We start from the raw sequence: 23,075 nt of genomic DNA, 5'->3' as shown, positions 1-23,075 counted from the left end.
AGACCGGACCTCCAAAGAGAGGACCGAACCTTTGGGCCAAAATTTTGAAATTTATTTTTTTTTTTTTCTAAAACCCTAGAAATCTAAGAACAAAAACGAAAGAACTTGCCTTTCCCCCCAAACTTAAATGACACATTGCCCTCAATGTGAAAGAAATACAAAAACAGCAGCAGACAAGAACAGAATTGGAAACAAAGACAGAGGACTGCTGCATGCGTTATGAAACCAAAGAACTCAATCACCCACAACATAAAACAAACATTGTCCTCAATGTTGAAAACAAAGAAAACTAATTTATGCAAAATCAATTAAAGAGAGAGAGAGGGTGTGAGAACTTCCCGGGTTTGTGTAGGTGTCTGGATGAGCAAAGCATATGTCGAAGTGGGAGAGGATGGACAATGTAACGAATGCTTGGGTTGCCTCCCAAGAAGCGCTAAGTTTAAAGTCTTCAGCCAGACGCGGTTCGTTAGATGATTAAACAATAGATGGGGGCGGTGCATGCACGTGCATGCTCTCTTTTCCAAGCTCAAAAGATTCATAGTATGGCTTCAAGCGATGTCCGTTCACTTTGAATATGTTTCCCATCCTGTCATTTTGAATCTCAACTGCACCATGAGGGAAAACATTAGTAACAACAAAAGGACCGTACCATATAGAACGTAACTTACCTGGGAATAGCCGGAGGCGTGAATTGAAGAGCAAGACTTTCTGCCCAATCTCAAAGTTCTTCCTTTGAATGGATTTGTCATGAAATGCCTTAGTCCTTTCCTTGTAAATCCGTGCACTCTCATAGGCATCATTCCTCATCTCATCTAACTCATTCAATTGGAGTCGCCTTTCATCTCCAGCCTCTTTCATATCGAAATTGAATTTCTTGATTGCCCAAAATGCTCTATGTTCAAGTTCAACTGGAAGGTGACATGCTTTACCATAAACCAAACGAAAAGGAGACATACCAATGGGGGTTTTGTAGGCTGTCCTATATGCCCATAATGCATCATTAAGTCGCAAGCTCCAATCCTTCCTCGTAGGACTCACGGTTTTCTCCAAGATTTGCTTGATTTCTCGGTTACTAATCTCCACTTGTCCACTTGTTTGGGGATGATAAGGTGTTGAGACCCTATGTGTAATTCCATACCGCTTTAAAAGTGCCTCAAATGACCTATTACAAAAGTGACTGCCTCCATCGCTGATAATGGATCTTGGTGTTCCAAACCTAGAAAAGATGTTGTCCTTCACAAAGCTCAAAACAACTTTTGAATCATTAGTCCGGGTAGGAATTGCTTCCACCCATTTAGAGACATAGTCAACAGCAAGGAGAATGTAAATAACGCCATAAGAGGAAGGGAATGGTCCCATAAAATCTATGCCCCACACATCAAATATTTCAACAATAAGAATAGGCGTTAAAGGCATTTGATTCCTAGAGCTAATGTTACCGGTTCTTTGACATCTATCACATGTGGAACAATAAGTATATGCATATTTGAACAAGCTAGGCCAATAAAAACCACATTGTAATACTTTAATAGCTGTTTTCTTAGTACCAAAATGTCCACCACATGCAGATGAATGACAAAAGGTAAGTATAGAATTAAATTCAGATTCGGACACGCACCTTCTAACAATCTGATCTGGACAATATTTCCATAAGTATGGATCATCCCAAACATAATACTTACTTGTTTTGACAAGCTTATCCTTTTGAGCTCGAGTGAGATCCTCCGGAATCAGTTTTGAAGCCTTATAATTGATAATGTCAGCATACCAAGGGTCCTTGGCGTCGAGGGTAAAGAGTTGCCACTACTACAAAAAAGCTCATACATATCAGTAATTTACCGATATCTAAGGCCCCTAAAATTCGATATAGGAAAGCGTGATATCTATTCTCATTGGTTTACATATCAGTTTTGAACTGATCTCTATAGAGGTTTTTAAATCAGTTCCTTTTTTAAATACGATATATTTTCCCTTCCTGGATGGTTAAAAATGCAATAAATGATATATTTATAATATATTATATCAGTATTATATTTATAACTGATATCATATATATTAATAATATGGGTTTTAGTCGTATAACTGGTATAATTATTTCCATAGACATCTGTATTGTATATAAGAACAGATATCTTAGATCAGACTTATATGTTCCTAAATTACGGAACTGGTATAGACTGTATCATAGACATCGGTATTAGTTCTCATAAATGATATCTGATATGTGAATTATATGTGTTTAAGATATAAAAATGATATTTATATTCTCATAGATATCGTTCTTTTTATAATAACTGATATCGTATATGTGAATTAAATGTTTTAAGAGTATGGAACTGGTATAAATATTTGTATAGATATCGGTATTGGTGATTAAAAATGATATCGTATATTTGAATTATATGTTTAAAAAGTATGGAACTGGTATAAATATTTTTATAGATATCGGTATTGGTGATAAAAAATGATATCATAGACATCTATTATATGTGTTTTTATTGTATAATTGATTACGAAGCTATGATTGGTATCAGTTTATTTTCCCAAAATAGATATCTATTCTCTATAGCATTTCAGTTTTTATATTAGAATTGATCTAATATATTTCGAAATTAGGGTTATGTGACCTGTTTTGATATCGGGTTTATTTTCAAAAAACTGATATAATTGGTTAACACCATTGAACCATCTAGAGCATATTTATTTAGTGGCCAATTTTACCTGCATAGATAAGCTAAACTGATTCATTTCATTCAACAATCCATTCCATTCATCAAATGTCATATTTTTCAAAGGACCCAAAAGTTGTCATATCACAAAAATTAGGGGGAGATCTCATCATCTCTAACTACCCCTTCCTTCAAATATGTCTAAGCTAGCTAGGCTAGGCATCACTTAAAACTACCCTTTACAAAAACTATTAGGTAGTAGGCTAGGCATGCATTTTTCCAAAAAACTAGGCAGTAGGCATGCAATTCCCTATTCCCCTTTACAAAATATGGGCATGGCAGCATTTAAATTAATTGATCTAAGTTCTATAATATCCACAAAATGGCACATCCAGCCATCACCACATATACCTAAGCCTACACATAATTCAAGTAACAAAGTCACCCCATTCTTCTCGAACATCATCAATTTGGTCTTTGGTGTAATTGCATCGCTTGATCTTTGATTTGCTCCACTGAAAACACAAAGGAAAATTGCATTAGCTCAATAGTAAGGTAGCTTAAAGCTTGCTCATACTAAAATAATGCTTGCAGCTAGCTTTTGCAAATTCACATAACTAACACCATGGGAAATAAATGCTAGACAACTTTTCAAAGGTTAAGAGAAATTAGACATGCAGTAGAATGGTTAAGTTTGATGTATTATTAGTGACAAACAAAAGAGAACTTAGTACAAGTTGAATGCTTACATAAGAAAGGAACAATATATAGCATGTAGAAAACAGAATTTTGACAACCATGATAATGGCCAAGTGTGGTTTTGGTACTGACCAGTTTTTTAAGGCAGGTTCAGATGGAACCCTTCTTTACTGCAAGGAGAAACAAGAGATGGCAAACAGAAAGTATAGTGCTTAATCTTATAATTTGATTAAGCAAGGAGAAACAAGAGATGCCAATTTGACAGCCACCTTAAACTCTCTATCCTTCCTGCAGGTTTAAATGAGTAGAGCAATCAAATACAATGAAGTTCAAAACCCAGAAAGAACTATAAAAAAATACGTAAAGAAAAACAAAAAGACAAACAAGCAGTGACACGGTGACACCTCACTGGGAAAATACCTCTTTGAACCTGATGGCCCAGCACGACCATCTTTTTCAGGTAACTTAACCAAAAAATCCTTTGAATCAAATGGCAATGACCCAACTGTATATAAGTTTTTCCTGCCATCATAGGCCGACATTCTCTTGCCCAAATGTGACTCAGAGTACATATAAACAATGTTTATCTTCAGTAAACACTTATGCAAACAGTACAATGTTTATCTTCAGTAATTATGGTCAACATCCAATGCGACCTTTCAAAAAGGGTATCACTATAATTAGCATGCATGAAAAAATGGCAGGCATAAAAAAGGTTCAAGAAAATCAGTTAATCATCTAAACACCCTTACCCAGAATTGTAAGGCACCAAGAAAACACGATTGCTTTTTCCTTGCTGAAAACGAGTTGCCATGTAGGTTGATCAAAGAGTGGACTTATATCAAAGAGTGGTTACATTTAGGCACTGAACTTGTTAGTAAAATACAAGGCTGAAAACAATAAATAAATAACCAAATCTAAATGCCACTTTCAAGCATATTTTTTTAACAGGGGAGGAAAACATAAGCAACATCATTGATGTATTGGTTATGAAAACACATACACACACACACACAAAATATAGATGACCATAGTCCATAAACAAGTAATTCCATAAAGAAAAAGAAGAAGAAAAAAAAATTCAGAATGAGTAAAAGAAGCTAAGAAAGGTAGTGTACCAGTGACTCGGTGGAAAAGCTGAGTATCAGAATTTGAGATACAATGAGAAGATGGGTGGTTTAGAGCTGCTTTTAAATTGGGTTTCATCCTACAACTCCGAGTAGCACTTTTACCACAAGGAGAAATCTGAATGTGTATGTTTTGAGAGTTCTTTTTCCCTAAAGTATTGACAACACCAAACATCTTCGAAAGTTTCTTGAAAACCTTGTTGCATATTTAATCCCTGCATTAAGTAAACAGAAAATATAATATGTGAGAAATAAAGTTATATCAGCACAATGAACTGATTCATAGGACAACTACCCACTTGAATGAGAACTGTCTGCTACACAAACATAAGAAAAAATAAATCATTAAACATCAAAAATTTTGAATTTGCTTATGTCATTAGATAAAGCACTAGGCTTCTATAATAATTTCTAAGGGCCTCCTTAAGAGAATGTAGAATAAAGTAAAAAGAATTTAGTTATTTCTTTCTCAACATATTGTTTCTTAATATCTTGGTTGTGGAGACTCCAACCTCAGGGGAGAGGACTATATTCATTACTTCAGATAGATCAAAATTACAAAATATCATATAAAAGAAACCATGTAAGTAATAGCATCAGGAAGAAAAATCATAGTTGACCTTTATACATACTCTCAATGGATTCTTTCAAATCGGGGCTTAAACAAAACCTCAACTCAACATGTAAAGAACCATCTACCTCAAAAATGATTAGGAAATTAGTTGAAAAAAAGGTTACCATATGCTTTAATTACCACACACCAATTTATTTAATCACTTTGATTTGTACAGATTTTTATAGGAGCTTTGATTTTACAGTTGAAACATTGGAGAGGTGTAACGACCCGACCCAAAGTTGACTTTTAAAAATAATGGACTTTCATCTTTGACTTTGGGCACGTTGGAAAGGTCTTGAGTCCACGAGTTCGTAGACACGCGGCACGCGTTAATCGGAGCTACGGTTTGAAAGATACGAGCATTTGAAGGGAAGGGCAATTTTGTAATTTTGTAGGAGTGGGTTTTAAATACCCAAAAATCCAGAAATTTCTGGAGATTCTCTCACACTCTCTCTCCTCTCTCCCCGATACTCTCTCTCTCTCTCTCTCTCGCCCATTCAGCACCGCCGCACTGTCACCGGCGCGTGGGCGCGCGTCCGACGGCGGATGGAGGCGGACGAAAGCTCTCCGAGCTCGCCTCTCCTCCCTCCTCCTTCCTCTGTACATCGTTTAGCCCAGAAACCCCCCAGAAATCGAACCCAGTTCAGGCCGATTGGGCCTCCGGCGACGACTCACCTTTTCCGGCGGATTTGAGGGCGGCGACCACTTGGGTTTTCTTCCCCAGGCCCCAGCGAGCTCAGCCATGCCACTCCTTTGCTCCGGCGACCACCCCCGATGGAGAAACGACGCGAAACAGAGCCGATCCTCCTCGCCCGCGATCTGCGTTTTCCGGCCACGATGCGACACCGGACCCACTGGGTCTCATTCCTCTCATCACGGCGAGTTCAGCCGTGGTGTCCTCCTGCCCTGACGATGCCCCACGGCGGAGCAATGAGCTCGGGAAGCCAAGCCAACCGCCGGCTTCCGCCGCCGATTTCGGCCATTTCTGGCGAGATTTGGCCGTCGGTCCAGTTGTCAAAAATGATCTTCGAGGTACGGGCTATCTTTCCCCTAAGATGTGTTTTCCCAATTTTGAGAAATTGAAAATTTGATTTTTAGGGTGTTTGTTATATTTCGAATTTCTTGAAATTGGACTTGAATTTGAATTGTTTTTGTGCAAATTGAAGGTTTTATTATGCAATTAGGATTATTTGGAGTTGAATTCGGGTATTCCTAGGATTGTGCCGCCGCTGCCACCGTTGTCCTCGCTTCTCGTGGCGGCGGGTTGGATGGTTCTTGTACTTTTCCACTTCCTTAGGGTCCTAGTAGCTTAATTCTAGGTTCGGTGACTATCTGGGGTTACTTTTGTGTGTTGGTTATGGCCGGGCAGCCACCGTGTGTGGTGGTTGGCCGCTCGTTTCGGTTGTTTAACAGCTAGTTAAAGAATCTGTTGTATATTGTTGGTTGTCTGGTCTTAACAGGTACACGGGCTCGGGAATCTCATTCCTGATGCCGTTATGCTGCCGGATTTGGTATCCGAGCAAAGGCACTGTGAAGGGTATTTCGGTCTTTTACGTAGTTGAATTGTGAATGGTCTGTTCTGTGTGTTTGTTGCTTTATGTTAGGAAGGCTAAGGGTAGGATTTGGATCATGAGAATGAATTGATGAGGATCTGAGGTTAAGGAAATAAATTTGGAATTTTAGAGTTTGTCCTGAGGAAAATTGCTGAATTAGGAAAGAAATGTTTATTGTCGAAGTAAATAAATGATGATTAGGCGATTATTATACCGATTTGATCGAATTGAGTATTGAAAAAGTATTGGTATGATTTGAGTGACAAACAAGTGAAGGGTCGTGAGTAGGAATCAATCTCGAAAAGGTTTGGTGTAGTTCGGAGTAAACAGTGAGTGGGTTTGATAAGGAGAATTTAGAAAAGAATATTTAAAGACTGCTGTGTAAATGCACGTGTTGACCGGTCGAGCCTGCCTGTGTAAGATGCACGGGATTGTGGCCAGGATGTGAGCCTGCTCGTATGGAGCGACCCCTCCGTACGAGATTGTGGCCAGGATACGAGCCTGCTTGTGCGGAGAGATCCCTCCGTACGAGATTGTGGCCAGGATATGAGCCTGCTTGTGCGGAGCGACCCCTCCGTACGAGATTGTGGCCAGGATACGAGCCTGCTTGTGCGGAGAGATCCCTCCGTACGAGATTGTGGCCAGGATACGAGCCTGCTTGTGCGGAGAGACTTCTCCGTACGAGATTGTGGCCAGGATACGGTTCTGCTCTTACAGAATGACCTCTATGTGCGAGATTATGGCTAGGATTTGAGCCTGCCCGAGCGCGGGATTGTGGCCAGGACATTGTCTATAGTACAGGTACGAGAATGATGTGAATTTTAAGAATAAGTGTTTCGAGATATCAGTTTCCAAGGATAAATTCAGTTCAGAGCTTGATCTACGGTTAAGGGGATTTAAAAATGGTTTTTGAAAGGAGATTTTTGAAAGAAGTTTTAAAGCTGGGGGGATCTCAAAGAGTGATGTGAGTGAAACTAGATAGTCTGTTTGTTTGTTTGGTTGCTTGTCTGCAGTGTTTGCTAGGATTTGGTTAAGTTTAGGCTTGAGTCTTGAGGATGAGAATGTTGATGATTTGTCGAAAGATTTTGGAATATGATGAGTGGATTGGATTATCGTGAATCAGTTAGAGATATGGTATAGGCATATAATTGTGTTTTGAAGTTATTAATTAGGATGTGAATGATTGAGGTTAAGGTTAATAGTTGACGATTTGGCAATTGATTGGCCAGAATGGTGGAGTGATTATTATTATTATATTGTGGATCATTATCAAATATGCAATTTGAGGATAATTATTTCATCATTTCACTTATACGAGCTCTAGTGAGCTTACCGGGTTATTTGTTCGATTGACTCGGTGCACCATGGATATGGTGCAGTGTGGTTGTAGTTGTTTTGCAGGTTAAGCAGGCTGAGGAAGTAGTGGGGAGAAGACGAGGCAGTGGGACCCAGAGAAAATTATTTAATTGTTTTTACTTAGTGGTTTGTTTAAAATGTTTTTGACAAATTATATTTACTTATGTTGTTGTGTATGACTCAAAAGTAAGAGAAAGCAGATTTAACAGTTTGATGTTCAGTATTTTCATGGCTCGAGGTTTGAGGTGTTTCAAATGGTATCAGAGCAAGACCCGGCCGGAAGTGTGTGGATTGCAAGACCCAGGGACCAAGACCCTGAGTGGGCGGCTGCGCGAGGCAGTGGCGAGCTACCAGGTGAGCAGAAGTGAGTGATCCCACACTGCCCGGGTGAGGAATGGTGATGTTACAGAAAGTTTGAGAAAGAAAATGATTTTCAAGTGATTTCAGAAAAGTATTTTATTTGAGCCATGAAAATGTTTGAGAAAGTTTTGAGAAATGTCTCCTGCACTGCCATCGTCTGCCATCGTCTCTCTGCTCCTCAGCAAGTTCAGGAAAGTTGGAAGTTTGAGACTTAGTATGAGGTTTGAAGTTAGAGAAGTTGGAAGGTTGAGTAAGTTTATTAATAAGAGATCAGAGGGTCAATCAGAGCGGCGCAGCGGAAGCATGGTGAGACTTAAACAAATCACGTGGGCACGTGGTCAATAGAGGGATCAGCGAGGTCGATAGGAGGTACGAGTTTGGGCATCACTTGTCTGTTACGATATATGCTAAATTTCGAGGACGAAATTTTTGTAAGGGGGGAAGGTTGTAACGACCCGACCCAAAGTTGACTTTTAAAAATAATGGACTTTCATCTTTGACTTTGGGCACGTTGGAAAGGTCTTGAGTCCACGAGTTCGTAGACACGCGGCACGCGTTAATCGGAGCTACGGTTTGAAAGATACGAGCATTTGAAGGGAAGGGCAATTTTGTAATTTTATAGGAGTGGGTTTTAAATACCCAAAAATCCAGAAATTTCTGGAGATTCTCTCACACTCTCTCTCCTCTCTCCCCGATACTCTCTCTCTCTCTCGCCCATTCAGCACCGCCGCACTGTCACCGGCGCCTGGGCGCGCGTCTGGCGGCGGATGGAGGCGGACGAAAGCTCTCCGAGCTCGCCTCTCCTCCCTCCTCCTTCCTCTGTACATCGTTTAGCCCAGAAACCCCCAGAAATCGAACCCAGTTCAGGCCGATTGGGCCTCCGGCGACGACTCACCTTTTCCGGCAGATTTGAGGGCGGCGACCACTTGGGTTTTCTTCCCCAGGCCCCAGCGAGCTCAGCCATGCCACTCCTTTGCTCCGGCGACCACCCCCGATGGAGAAACGACGCGAAACAGAGCCGATCCTCCTCGCCGCGATCTGCGTTTTCCGGCCACGATGCGACACCGGACCCACTGGGTCTCATTCCTCTCATCACGGCGAGTTCAGCCGTGGTGTCCTCCTGCCCTGACGATGCCCCACGGCGGAGCAATGAGCTCGGGAAGCCAAGCCAACCGCCGGCTTCCGCCGCCGATTTCGGCCATTTCTGGCGAGATTTGGCCGTCGGTCCAGTTGTCAAAAATGATCTTCGAGGTACGGGCTATCTTTTCCCTAAGATGTGTTTTCCCAATTTTGAGAAATTGAAAATTTGATTTTTAGGGTGTTTGTTATATTTCGAATTTCTTGAAATTGGACTTGAATTTGAATTGTTTTTGTGCAAATTGAAGGTTTTATTATGCAATTAGGATTATTTGGAGTTGAATTCGGGTATTCCTAGGATTGTGCCGCCGCTGCCACCGTTGTCCTCGCCTCTCGTGGCGGCGGGTTGGATGGTTCTTGTACTTTTCCACTTCCTTAGGGTCCTAGTAGCTTAATTCTAGGTTCGGTGACTATCTGGGGTTACTTTTGTGTGTTGGTTATGGCCGGGCAGCCACCGTGTGTGGTGGTTGGCCGCTCGTTTCGGTTGTTTAACAGCTAGTTAAAGAATCTGTTGTATATTGTTGGCTGTCTGGTCTTAACAGGTACACGGGCTCGGGAATCTCATTCCTGATGCCGTTATGCTGCCGGATTTGGTATCCGAGCAAAGGCACTGTGAAGGGTATTTCGGTCTTTTACGTAGTTGAATTGTGAATGGTCTGTTATGTGTGTTTGTATTGCTTTATGTTAGGAAGGCTAATGGTAGGATTTGGATCATGAGAATGAATTGATGAGGATCTGAGGTTAAGGAAATAAATTTGGAATTTTAGAGTTTGTCCTGAGGAAAATTGCTGAATTAGGAAAGAAATGTTTATTGTCGAAGTAAATAAATGATGATTAGGCGATTATTATACCGATTTGATCGAATTGAGTATTGAAAAAGTATTGGTATGATTTGAGTGACAAACAAGTGAAGGGTCGTGAGTAGGAATCAATCTCGGAAAGGTTTGGTGTAGTTCGGAGTAAACAGTGAGTGGGTTTGATAAGGAGAATTTAGAAAAGAATATTTAAAGACTGCTGTGTAAATGCACGTGTTGACCGGTCGAGCCTGCCTGTGTAAGATGCACGGGATTGTGGCCAGGATGTGAGCCTGCTCGTATGGAGCGACCCCTCTGTACGAGATTGTGGCCAGGATACGAGCCTGCTTGTGCGGAGAGATCCCTCCGTACGAGATTGTGGCCAGGATACGAGCCTGCTTGTGCGGAGCGACCCCTCCGTACGAGATTGTGGTCAGGATACGAGCCTGCTTGTGCGGAGAGATCCCTCCGTACGAGATTGTGGCCAGGATACGAGCCTGCTTGTGCGGAGAGACCCCTCCGTACGAGATTGTGGCCAGGATACGGTTCTGCTCTTACAGAATGACCTCTATGTGCGAGATTATGGCTAGGATTTGAGCCTGCCCGAGCGCGGGATTGTGGCCAGGACATTGTCTATAGTACAGGTACGAGAATGATGTGAATTTTAAGAATAAGTGTTTCGAGATATCAGTTTCCAAGGATAAATTCAGTTCAGAGCTTGATCTACAGTTAAGGGGATTTAAAAATGGTTTTTGAAAGGAGATTTTTGAAAGAAGTTTTAAAGCTGGGGGGATCTCAAAGAGTGATGTGAGTGAAACTAGATAGTCTGTTTGTTTGTTTGGTTGCTTGTCTGCAGTGTTTGCTAGGATTTGGTTAAGTTTAGGCTTGAGTCTTGAGGATGAGAATGTTGATGATTTGTCGAAAGATTTTGGAATATGATGAGTGGATTGGATTATCGTGAATCAGTTAGAGATATGGTATAGGCATATAATTGTGTTTTGAAGTTATTAATTAGGATGTGAATGATTGAGGTTAAGGTTAATAGTTGACGATTTGGCAATTGATTGGCCAGAATGGTGGAGTGATTATTATTATTATATTGTGGATCATTATCAAATATGCAATTTGAGGATAATTATTTCATCATTTCACTTATACGAGCTCTAGTGAGCTTACTGAGTTATTTGTTTGATTGACTCGGTGCACCATGGATATGGTGCAGTGTGGTTGTAGTTGTTTTGCAGGTTAAGCAGGCTGAGGAAGTAGTGGGGAGAAGACGAGGCAGTGGGACCCAGAGAAAATTATTTAATTGTTTTTACTTACTGGTTTGTTTAAAATGTTTTTGACAAATTATATTTACTTATGTTGTTGTGTATGGCTCAAAAGTAAGAGAAAGCAGATTTAACAGTTTGATGTTCAGTATTTTCATGGCTCGAGGTTTGAGGTGTTTCAAGAGGGTTTAAAATTTGTAATACAATTCTTAGAACAAATTATACCAATAAATGCTCCTTCCTTTCCTAAGGTAAAAAGTAAGCAAACAAACTTACAAGTAAACCTGGCAATAGAAATGTGAACTCCCAGAAAAATGAGTTCTTAAACCCTTGTCAAGATTTCCAATAGCTTAGATGGCTTCAACTGCAATAGCTATGTTCACATCTGTTATGAGCTGCGGGAAAAAGATAGGCATTGAGAGAAAGAGATTGTAGAGGATAAAAAAAATCATTTATGTGGTAGATCAGCTGTACTGTTACATTGGAAATGCAATTGACAAAGGACAATGTTGAGGTTGGAAGATGAAAATAGTTTGTTCAACTAAAAATAAATAAGTACCTTCTTTAACGTCCGACATATTTCTGTAAAATCACCAGGGGATATTCTTTTAGTTGAAGCAAGCTTGGTTAGCTCTGCAATAGCCTCCTCCTTTCGCTCTGACCACTTTGTAGCTTTCTAGAACACAGTGGCAACAATAACAGCAATAGGCGGCAGACAAGACAATTAACCTATATAACTTAAAAGGTTATATACAACAATACACAATATGAGATTGTATTTTCTGATGAATAATAACCATGTCATTTTTCCTACTTGAACCCAAGTAAACAAAAAAAAAATGGTCTACAGATTGTTACACATACCCGATTACCATCAAGGTTAAATCCTATCCTTGTAAGGAAGAACAACCATATCCTGAGGAAAGCCAAACAGGGAATGTTCAACAATTTAAAAAGGAAAAACCTACCATAAAGAAATAGGTGAAATACGACACAATTTAGAGAGTATAAATAGAGTGAGCAAATACTACATTGGATCCTAACCCATCAGAACCCCAATACTACCAGCATAAAGCAAGCAATGCAACAGGGTTATTCCTAACCTGAACAAAAAAAAAAAATACATAATACATTTATCTTTTGTTTTTCACTCCTATTTTGGTTAGGGGAAGTACGAGACAAACAACAGAACTAGTCATTACTACCCAATTAATTATGCTATTTTGTTTTCATGGGAATTCAACTTGTAGGTCAGACTGGAAAATCATTCACAAATAATTATCTTACTAGCAAAGAATAAGAAATAGATTTACCGCTGGAATCTAGGATGATGAAGTACTTTCTAGCTTAAACACTACATAGCATGGGGTTGATTTACCAAACAAATTAGCTCCAAATGCTTTCTATGACATGAACAAATACCAAATTGATTTCATTCTACGTCCATAACAACTTGAGTATATCAATAGATCCATAACAACTTGATTGGTGCTGTAGCATTGGATATTTGAATAATGCTTCAAAAATTAAAAGCAACCTCTTAGGAGATGGGAACTTGGCAAGATGGACCAGTGGAGGATTATTAAACTTTGAGTTTACACAATTAACATATGAAAATATCATCCCAGCAATCTAGATCTAACAAGACATTTTATATTAAACAAAATGTAAGCTTACCTGTGAAGACAACAATGCCAACTTTCAGTCTTCAACTTGGCATTGTTCAACTTGTAATAACCATTGTGAATGCTGTCTACAACTTGGCTTGTTCCCGCTGAACATTGATCAAACAATTACAGGATGCAAGTAATCTCAACAGGAACCACCTCTGTCCTCCCACGCCTAGAGTCATAAACCCTAAAGTAATCTCAAATGTATTAAATAGAAAAATTAACTAATAAAATCACAAACCAAATTGAATCACAAAAATAAAAAATAAATGAAGTATGGAAACCCCAAAGAAAAACTCCAATGTTCCAGGCCGTATCAACAAAACCTAAAAGAAAATAAATAAGAAATTAATAGATGAGTAACCTGAAGCTCAGGGTGACGGCGCAGGTACCGGAGATGATGAACGACACTTTCTTTCCAGGTTATTCTCAGGTACCAGGGCTTCAAATTCTTGCAATATAGATTTGACTAGGTTTTCAGAAAGAGAGATAAGGATTGCGAAAAGGAGAGATATAGAGGGAAGTAAAGAAACGGTGAAAGAAGAAGAGAAAGAGAGAAGAGAGAGAGAGAGATGGAAGAAATCTAACCCCAGGGATTCGCAGAGAAAAGAGACGAGCTGATATCAGGATGACCTAGGTTTTGCTGAGAGAGATGAGAGGAGTAAGGGCTTGAGTGAGAAACAAAAGAGAGAGATAGAGAGTAGAAGGAGATCGATGAAAGGAGTACCTAGCGATGAAGGAGATCGTCGAGATGAAGGAGGTCGCGATGAAAGAGAGAGTGTGAGTGTGTCTGGATGTGGCTCTATCAGAGTCACAGAAGTGAGTGTAGGTCGTGTTTTGAGTTCTGTTTTAGGCAAAAAAAAGAAATTAAGTTCTATGAACAGTAGCGCCTTTTTTCTTGGCACTAAGCTTGCGATCAGTTTTTTATTTTATATATCACTTTTAATGAATAGTTAAGTAAATTGAGAAACTTAAGATATCATATTGAAAAACTTGGTGATTTATAAAATATTATATATATCAGTTTTTGAAAAAAAAACACATAAGCGATATTAAAAACCCTATTATATCGAATACCTTTAAAACTGATATTAATGTAGTGATATGTATGAGCTTTTTTGTAGTAGTGTGCTCATCGGGGAAACTTTCACGTAGAGGAAGCATGTCCTCTTCTTCATTGGATCCGTGCACCAGCCTACTCAAATGGTCAGCCACCACGTTTTCACTCCCTTTCTTGTCTCTAATCACCAAATCGAATTCTTGAAGCAAGAGATCCCACCGAATCAGTCGCGGCTTGGCGTCCTTCTTGTGGAGGAGGTACCTAAGTGCTGCATGATCAGAGAATACAATTACTTTAGTGCCAATAAGATATGATCTAAATTTCTCTAAAGCAAAAATAACAGCAAGCAACTCCTTTTCCGTAGTTGAATAATTCAACTGAGCATCATTCAAAGTCTGGGAGGCATAATAGATGGCATGTGGTACATTGTGCACCCTTTGTCCAAGCACGGCCCCCACTGCATAATCTAAGGCATCACACATCAACTCAAAGGGAAAATTCCAATCTGGCGGCTGCATGATAGGGGCAGATGTCAAAAGCTCCTTAAGCTTGTTAAATGCAGCCAAGCACTCTTCATTAAACTCGAATTCCACATCTTTGCCAAGCAACCGACATAGGGGCCTTGATATCTTTGAAAAATCCTTGATGAAACGCCTATAGAACCCTGCATGTCCTAGGAATGACCTAATCTCCTTCACGGTTTTGGGAGGCTGCAAGCTTCTCACAATGTCGATTTTTGCCTTGTCCACTTCAATTCCCCTACAAGAGATAATGTGACCTAATACAATACCCTGTTGTACCATGAAGTGGCACTTCTCCCAGTTGAGCACTAAATTGCATTCCTGACACCTTTTGAACACTAAAGAGAGGTTGTGAAGACAAATATCAATGAATCACCAAAAACAGAAAAATCATCCATAAATACCTCAATTATCTCCTCCACCATATCAGAAAAAATTGACATCATGCAACGTTGAAAAGTGGCAGGTGCGTTACATAAACCAAAAGGCATACGCCTATAAGCAAACGTACTAAATGGACAGGTGAAGGTGGTCTTTTCTTGATCTTCCGGAGCAATGGCAATTTGATTGTATCCAGAGTATCCATCCAAAAAACAATAATGACTATGACCTGCAAGACGCTCAAGCATTTGATCAATAAATGGTAACGGAAAGTGATCCTTACGTGTCGTGGTATTGAGCTTTCTATAGTCTATGCATACTCTCCAACCCGTTTGAATTCTTTGAGGCACCAACTCATTGTCTTCATTCTTCACAACAGTAATTCCGGATTTCTTGGGAACAACTTAGACGGGACTTACCCACTTGCTATCCGAAAATGGGGTATATAATTCCCAATTCCAAAAGCTTCAAAACTTCCTTCTTAACGACTTCTTTCATCACCGGATTCAGCCTCCTTTGGGCTTCCCTTGTAGATTTCGATTCTCCCTCTAAAAGGATCCTATGCATGCACTTTGTAGGGCTTATTCCTTTGATGTCTGCAACGGTCCAACCTAGGGCAGTCTTGTGCTCCCTTAGAACTCGAATTAGTTTGTCTTCTTTGGATGTGCTCAAATTTGAAGCAATGATCACAGGCAGCGTCGTTTCGTCACCTAAATATGCATATTTCAAGTTCTCCGGAAGGGGTTTTAGCTCAACCTGTGGTGCCTTCACAATAGAGGAAACAAGCTTATTAGTAGATAACGGAAGAGGCTCAAAAATAGAGTTAGACTTACCTCTTTGGGGAGGCAAGGCCTCAAGCATGTTCACAGCTTCAAGAACAGCTGTGTTTCCCTCTTTGTTCACAGTTTTAGGGCTATGGATGAGTGCCCTTTCCAATGGAGTCTCTCCTTGTGATACATTAAACGTTTCTTGTACCATCTGCTCAAGTACATCTATGGAAAAACAAGCATGATCGTCATTAGGATATTTTAAAGCATCAAATACCTTAAATTCCACGGTTTCTTCATCGAATGCCATTGTGAGAGTGCCTTCATACACATCAATTTTTGTCCTTGCTGTTCTTATGAATGGATGTCCTAGAATCAATGGAAGGTCTTTTCCAGGAATAGGAACGTCCTCCATCTCGAGCACTAAAAAGTCGACTGGAAAAATTAGCTCATTCACCTTGACCAAAACATCTTCCAACACTCCCTTAGGATACTTGATTGATCGATCAGCCAATTGTATGCTCACGGAAGTCTTCTTAAGCTCACCTAAATTTAAGGATTCAAAAACAGAAAAAGGCATCAAATTAATTGAAGCACCTAAGTCTAATAAAGCATGTTCAAACCTTTGATTTCCAATAAGACAAGGTATAGTAAAACTCCCTGGATCCTTTAGTTTAGGAGGCAATTTACGCAATAGTACAGCTGAAACTTCTTCACTCAAGGCCACGGTTTCATGCTCCTTGAACTTCCTTTTATTTGTACAAAGATCTTTGAGGAATTTTGCATAGCTCGGAATTTGCTGGATCGCATCGAGCAAGGGAATGTTCACTTGCACTTTTCGGAAAGTCTCTAGGATATCCTTTGAAACTTGCTCCTTCTTTGAATTCAAAAACCTACGAGGAAAAGGAATCTTTGAAGCAATCGAATGATCCAAAAGAGAACTTACCTTAGAGTTGTCACTTGGAATCGTAAGCTTGGGAGAGGGGGCAGCCACAGTTTTGGTTGAATTTCTCTCTTTACTGTCATCCTTTCCCACCTCCTTTTCACTTCGAAGAGTAATCGCCTTTGCAGTTTCATAACCTCCATTAGGATTTGGAATTACTTGGCTTGGAAGCTGTCCTGGCTCTCTTTGACTCAAAGAGGCTGCAATTTGTCCAACTTGGTTTTCAAGGCTCTTGATTGCTATAGACATTTGTGCATGTGTTTGCCTTGTTTCCTGCATAAAACCTTGAGTGCTTAATGCCAAAGAATTAACTAACTCTTCTAAAGACTTACCTTGCCTAGGAGGTGGTGGTGGTGCAATTTGTTGAGGAACAAACTGATTTTGTTGAGGAACAAACTGATTTTGTTGAACCGGTGTTGTTTGCACGTTTTGGTTGTTCTTCCATCCAAAGTTAGGGTGTTGCCGCCATCCCGGATTATAGGTGTTAGAAAATGGATCATTTCTTGGCTTTTGTTGCTGCATATAGTGTGCTTGAGCCATCTCTTCTCCATCACCATACAAACTTGGACAAGATTCCGTAGGATGTCCGGAATTAGCACACACAGCACACACTTGTGCTTGAGGGATTAACAGCTTAACAAGGTTAGTCAAATTAGCTATTTGAGGACCAATATCACTAACACTTACCTCATAAACACCTGCTTTCTTTGGGGGAGCTCTCCGGTAATTAAACTGTTTAGAGTTTGCTGCAATGTTCTCAAACATCTCCTTAGCTTGAGTAGCACTCTTGTTCATCAAGCCTCCTCCACTAGTAGCATCAACCATCATCCTCTCTGAATCGAGTAATCCCTCATAAAAGTATTGCATAAGTAGCCAATCTTCAATTTGGTGATGAGGGCACGAAGCTAGGAGTCTCTGAAACCGATCCCAATACTCATGAAATGATTCTCCATCTAGTTGCTGCACTCCCATGATCTCCTTCCTAATACGATTTGTCTTTTGAGCTGGAAAGAACTTTGCAAGGAACTTGGAAGCCAATTCTGTCCATGTGGTGATAGATGCACTAGGTAAAGAATAAAGCCACTCCTTGGCTTGTTCCTTGAGTGAGAATGGAAACAAACGCAGTCGGATTGCCTCATCACTAATCCCTCCATTGTGTATAGTCGTGCACACGGCAAAGAAATCCTTGATGTGTAATCTTTGATTTCTGAAAAGATATTTAATCTTTGATTTCCATTTCCATTTAACTGTCCACTCACTGAGGGTTTTTCTCACATTTTGTTTTTCATGTTTCCCCCCAGGTAGTAGCGATCACCGAGGTCGGACAGTACCACATCGAGGCATTCGAGTTCTCGTCTCTAGCTTATAGATATATTAGGATTTAAGGTTTCCCTTGAAATAAATAAAATGAGATATAATTGTATAGTGGATTAGATATGCTCTGATTGGAGTTGTATTACTTGTGGTGGGCTTTAAATCTTATTTTTGGTTGTGGTAGAGGTGGTTGCGGATTAGAAGTGCTTTTTAACAGGTTTTGAAATTTCTGGGTTAGTCCATTTTCAGGGGGGGTTCTGCCGAATTTTTGGTAGAATTTTTCCTTGAACTTGGATTCCCGCAAGACCTCTCCGGGTTTCAAGGTGGAATCCGGGGGCGGTCCTGTCAGCTCTAGGAACCGTGAAATCCTTCAAAGGTCGGGTGAGGTTGTTAAGTGCCAACTCGTCTCCCATCTTGATTGGAAGTGTAGCTTGCATATTTTTATCTCGGCGGAGATAACGAAGTGTGTTCTCTAGTTCAGGGTCCTATGGTATAAGCTTGGAACCTTGAGAACGACGACCTAGCATATACCTGAAATTGAAAACAAAACTTAATTAGATAAACAATCTCCGGCAACGGCGCCAAAAACTTGTTGGTGATTTTTAAGAACAATATTAAAACCTTGCAAGTGCACAAATCAAATGATAGTATAGTAAGCAAGCAAGGGTCATTCCCACAGAGATTGTAATCTAAAGAGATGTTTATCAATGTCACACAAAGAAAACTAGAACACAATTAAACACGAAAACAAAATAAAGATTGAAATCACAAGGACTTCCACACACACGCCAACACCAAAGGGGTTTTGATTTAATTTTGTAAATAAAACAAAACAAGGAAAAGAAAACTAAACAGAATTTAAATTAGAGTTTCAGAGAAATTGGTTTAAAATCAATCAAGAACAATAGCTAGGACTCACTATCCACGTCCAAACAATCCATCAATCTATAAACAACAATAGATAATCAATTTCTAGCAAGCATATGATGACGACACTCACAACAAGATCATGGCATTTGACTCTAGTTGTATGATTCTCTCTTAAGTGTATGTAAGGTGTATGGCATTTACATCAATACGTGTATTCTTAATTGAAATCCAGTATGGCATCTACTCAAATTAACAATCAAAAATCCATTAAGATCAAAGAGAATATGAGTGTCACAAAAACCCTAAAACATGGCATTTGTTATTAGGAATTCAAGAATCGATTTCTCATAACTAGTTCTTAACCCAATTATTCGTTGCAAACAAGAGCACATTCAATATGGCAGTTGACATATGTTCTACAACAATTTAATTCCGATACATGCTTCAAAGTTAGCTACTCAAAGAATCAAAATATCAGAATTCACATAATATAGAGAAACCGAAATCATCACTCTTGTAGAAACTGAAAAATCCATTCAAACTTGTTTATAGAATTGAAATCATGTTTAGGGCTTCAAGATTAAGCCCTAACTAACAAGAAATTAGTTACTCATGTTCTTGGATGAACTCAAAAATAAATACATAAGAACTGAAAATTCAAAGAAGAAAGGAAAAGAAAGAACTCGCTGGCAGCTTTCTCCTCTTGCCGTTGCTCTCCTTAGGACGTGAATCCCCTTGTATGGGGCCTTGGCTGACTTTTTATATGACTTAAATCAAAGTCCTAAACCCTCAAATTGACTGAAAAATCGTCCAAGAAGTCTTGGTAAACAAGGAATCCAAATAGGAAAGTAAAGATCACAATTCCTAACTTCACAGGGAAATACAGCTCAGCCCAATTGTCACACGATTTGGGGATCTTCGGCCTTCTAGAAAAATCAGTAAAAATATATTTTAGAAAGATAAATGTCTTATCTTTCCAACCATATATGGCACGTAACTTGGAAAAGTCGGGAAGGCTTCCGTTTCTTCATATTCACGTAACATGTACGAAACTGTCCTGTCTGCACGTGAGCTAACTTTACTTGTAAAACTGTACCAATTGGCTCGGTAATAAATTCTAGAAAAATCACAGATTGAACTTCAAGGTGTTAGCTTTCATTTCCAATTGGCCTTGCGCTAAAATTCCTCCGAAAAGTTGATTTTCCCTTAAAAACCTTCTATGAGCGCAGAAAAAGCTGAAAATCAGAAAAGTGAAGTAATAAGCCCTTTTTAAATCTAATTCTTCTATAAAACCTAAGTAAAAAGAGTACATAAATGAGTATATTTATGGAATTATCAACTAGGTAGTCTTTAGTATAACAAACAAAGATCTTTTGTATTTATTTCCAATTTGTCAGCTTATTTAAGTTATTTCCATTCTCGTGTTGACTCATTTATGATACTTGAAAGGGTTTCCCTGCTCTTCCCCTTTATGTGTTAGTTTATTTATTTCATGATACAGATATACTTGTCCTTTCTCTGTTATCTTTATTCTAGTTATTTGAAGTGTTGAAAAGTCATTTCCTTTTTACTCGAAGGATGTGCAAATGAGATTTTGAGTTATGGCAAGATTTGTAGTGAGAACCACTATTAGCTACCAACCTCAGCTTCATCACATCATATTTATTTTCCATATTAAAGTCTTTTGTTTCTATTTAAGTCCCAATACTGTAAGTCCTGTAGTGACCACTTTTGAATTCAATCATAGGGTTAGACTAAAGCAAGTGAGTGAAGTCCTAGTGTTGACTAGGCAATAAAAGACCCCGGGCTGAGAAGGACCTTCCTTTCTCTTGGCCAAACCATCGTTTGAACATAATTCAGTAAGGGTCGTATCCCCTTTCGGCCGAGATTCTTCCTTTTTCCGTTGAGGTAGCATCCTTCGGTGGTGGCACGCCCGCGTAACTACATACTACGTGGCAGCTCCCTGGCTTGACACGTGGTAAAGACCACTTTTTTGTAATCAAACACACATAATTCTCTACATCATCTACAAAAACTCTAACAACCATCTCTCAAAATATTATACGTGGAATTGTCAATGTTCCATAGATTGGGGTCATCCTCACCCAACTCGCCCAATTTTTCACCATGTGGTTAAATATATATGTTGCTAGGAAGAAAGAAAACAAATTACTAGATCAAGTTTGCATAATAAATGTTTTCTATTAATTGTTATTTTCAAAATAATAGAAAATCATTGAAAATGGCTAAAGATAATTGCTCTACTAAGGTTATGTAAGAAAACCATTGAGCATAACATCTTATGTGACATGACTGTCCCCAGATTCCACCCTGGAACTCGGAGTGATCTTGTAAAGTCCAACAACGATAAGATGTCAGGCCCTCTTACCTCATTTACATTAGGGATTGATGTAGGGATCGATGTTAATCTACATAAAGAATTCTATCGAAAATTCGGCAGAGTCTCCCCTTTAAGTTAGACTATCCCTACCTGTAATACATGAAGAAAACACTTCTAATTAACTTTCAACAGCCAACCCCAACCACAAACCAAAAGGGTATCAGACCCACGAAATAATATTAAGGTAACCATATCACTTTTGGTTAATTCAGAGGTTACTAATTGGATGTACAATCACTTGTTGTAACGACCCTGTTACCCTCAAAATTCGTCAGGGCTCGAGCCTCGAGAACCTTGAACGAGGAACACTTGTTAGTCCTCTTGTAATTTGGCGAAAATGTGTTGCGAGCGTGCCATTGTTCACGGCCCAAAGGCCGGATACATAATGAATTGGACTCGGGTTGGCCCAAAGGCCGTTTTGTCAAGCTTGGCATGGATCATGTGAGTTTCGGCCAAGAGGCCGTTAATGGTTTGCACGCCATGTTCTGATTTCTAATTAGATGATTGTGCGGCCGATCGAGGAACAACTTCTCGGCCTGGGTTCTTTTTTATGCCTTGTTCCACAAGGACTTTTTTAATTATATATAATTATTATATATATATAAGTAAAAGAAAATCAAAATTATTAATAATGGACGAATATTATAGAAAATGGCGGTAGTCCGCACGTCGTTAATAATATCCAAAAATTATTAATAATAAAGAAGTTCACAATTAAAAAATGCAGAAAATAAACTAACAAATCATATATATATAAATATAAATGATCACTCGCTCACCATAGAGTAGGGAATTTCCTGCTCACCTAACCACCCACTCACCACAGAGCGGGGAATTCAATGATCGAGATCGTCCATTTTGTAGGTCCATCTTTAAGGGTTGTCCCTGCCAAAAATTAGCCAAATCGATAATTGTTTGGTCCTCCAAAATTTGCAGACAAACACAATTCGTCAGATAAGGTTGAAATGAAGTTGACAATAATACACTAGCTAAACAATTTCCGATTTGGCTAATTTTTTGCAAGGGTGATCTTTGAATGATGCTCTAAAATATGGACGGTTCCGATCATTGAAATTCGTTGCTGGGTGGTTAGGTGAGTGGGAAATTCTCCGCTCTATGGTGAGCGAGTGATCATTACTGTATATATATATAAATGGAAATTCACAGTCATTAATAATAGTTAGATATCATGAACGTTAGTGGTAAACCGTCCTTGTTCAATAATATCTAAATATTATTAATAATAAGGAAAATCACAATATAAAACCAAAAAATAAACTCACACGTACATTAATTAAATGCAGAATGTAAACTCACACAACATTAAATAAATACGGAATTTAATATTCATGAAGATATTAGAATACGCTAACATGAATATAAATTCACTCTACATAAATATAAAATTTACTCTACTTCAAATATAAAATTTGCACAACATTTATTAGAAGCACAAAATATAAACTCACACATATTTGATAAGAAATGCAGAATTAAAGTACAAACAAAATATTTATGAGGGTATAAAGATACGCTCTCACAAATATATCATACCAAGACAGTTGT

At 39.1% G+C, this 23,075-nt stretch overlaps 1 protein-coding gene and 2 long non-coding RNA genes across 6 annotated transcripts; all 3 read right to left on the bottom strand.

Moving 5' to 3' along the window:
• Positions 1-2,937: 2,937 nt before the first annotated feature.
• On the bottom strand, positions 2,938-3,882 carry LOC147273182 (uncharacterized). Its single transcript, XR_015124205.1, has 3 exons — positions 3,789-3,882; positions 3,501-3,656; positions 2,938-3,184 (listed from the first exon to the last, which is right to left on the bottom strand). It is a non-coding gene; the product is annotated as an uncharacterized LOC147273182 (long non-coding RNA).
• A 96-nt stretch (positions 3,883-3,978) lies between these two features.
• Positions 3,979-12,214, bottom strand: LOC147273181 (uncharacterized). 4 transcript variants are annotated; one of them, XR_015124203.1, is made up of 5 exons: positions 12,142-12,214; positions 11,859-11,977; positions 4,487-4,710; positions 4,121-4,203; positions 3,998-4,024 (listed from the first exon to the last, which is right to left on the bottom strand). It is a non-coding gene; the product is annotated as an uncharacterized LOC147273181 (long non-coding RNA). The 4 variants fall into 4 exon arrangements; XR_015124204.1 differs by having other exon boundaries at positions 4,121-4,164; XR_015124201.1 differs by having other exon boundaries at positions 3,979-4,203.
• A 2,090-nt stretch (positions 12,215-14,304) lies between these two features.
• On the bottom strand, positions 14,305-18,268 carry LOC147273180 (uncharacterized). Its single transcript, XM_086228170.1, is given in 5 exon segments — positions 14,305-14,313; positions 14,444-15,154; positions 15,238-15,648; positions 15,650-18,131; positions 18,240-18,268. Coding segments are annotated over 5 exon segments (3,642 nt in total).
• Positions 18,269-23,075: the final 4,807 nt, after the last annotated feature.

This window comes from Dryas octopetala, chromosome 9 (assembly GCF_963921425.1).
Source record: "Dryas octopetala chromosome 9, drDryOcto1.1, whole genome shotgun sequence".
NCBI lineage: Eukaryota > Viridiplantae > Streptophyta > Magnoliopsida > Rosales > Rosaceae > Dryas > Dryas octopetala.
This window is presented reverse-complemented; position numbering and strand designations above follow the sequence as displayed.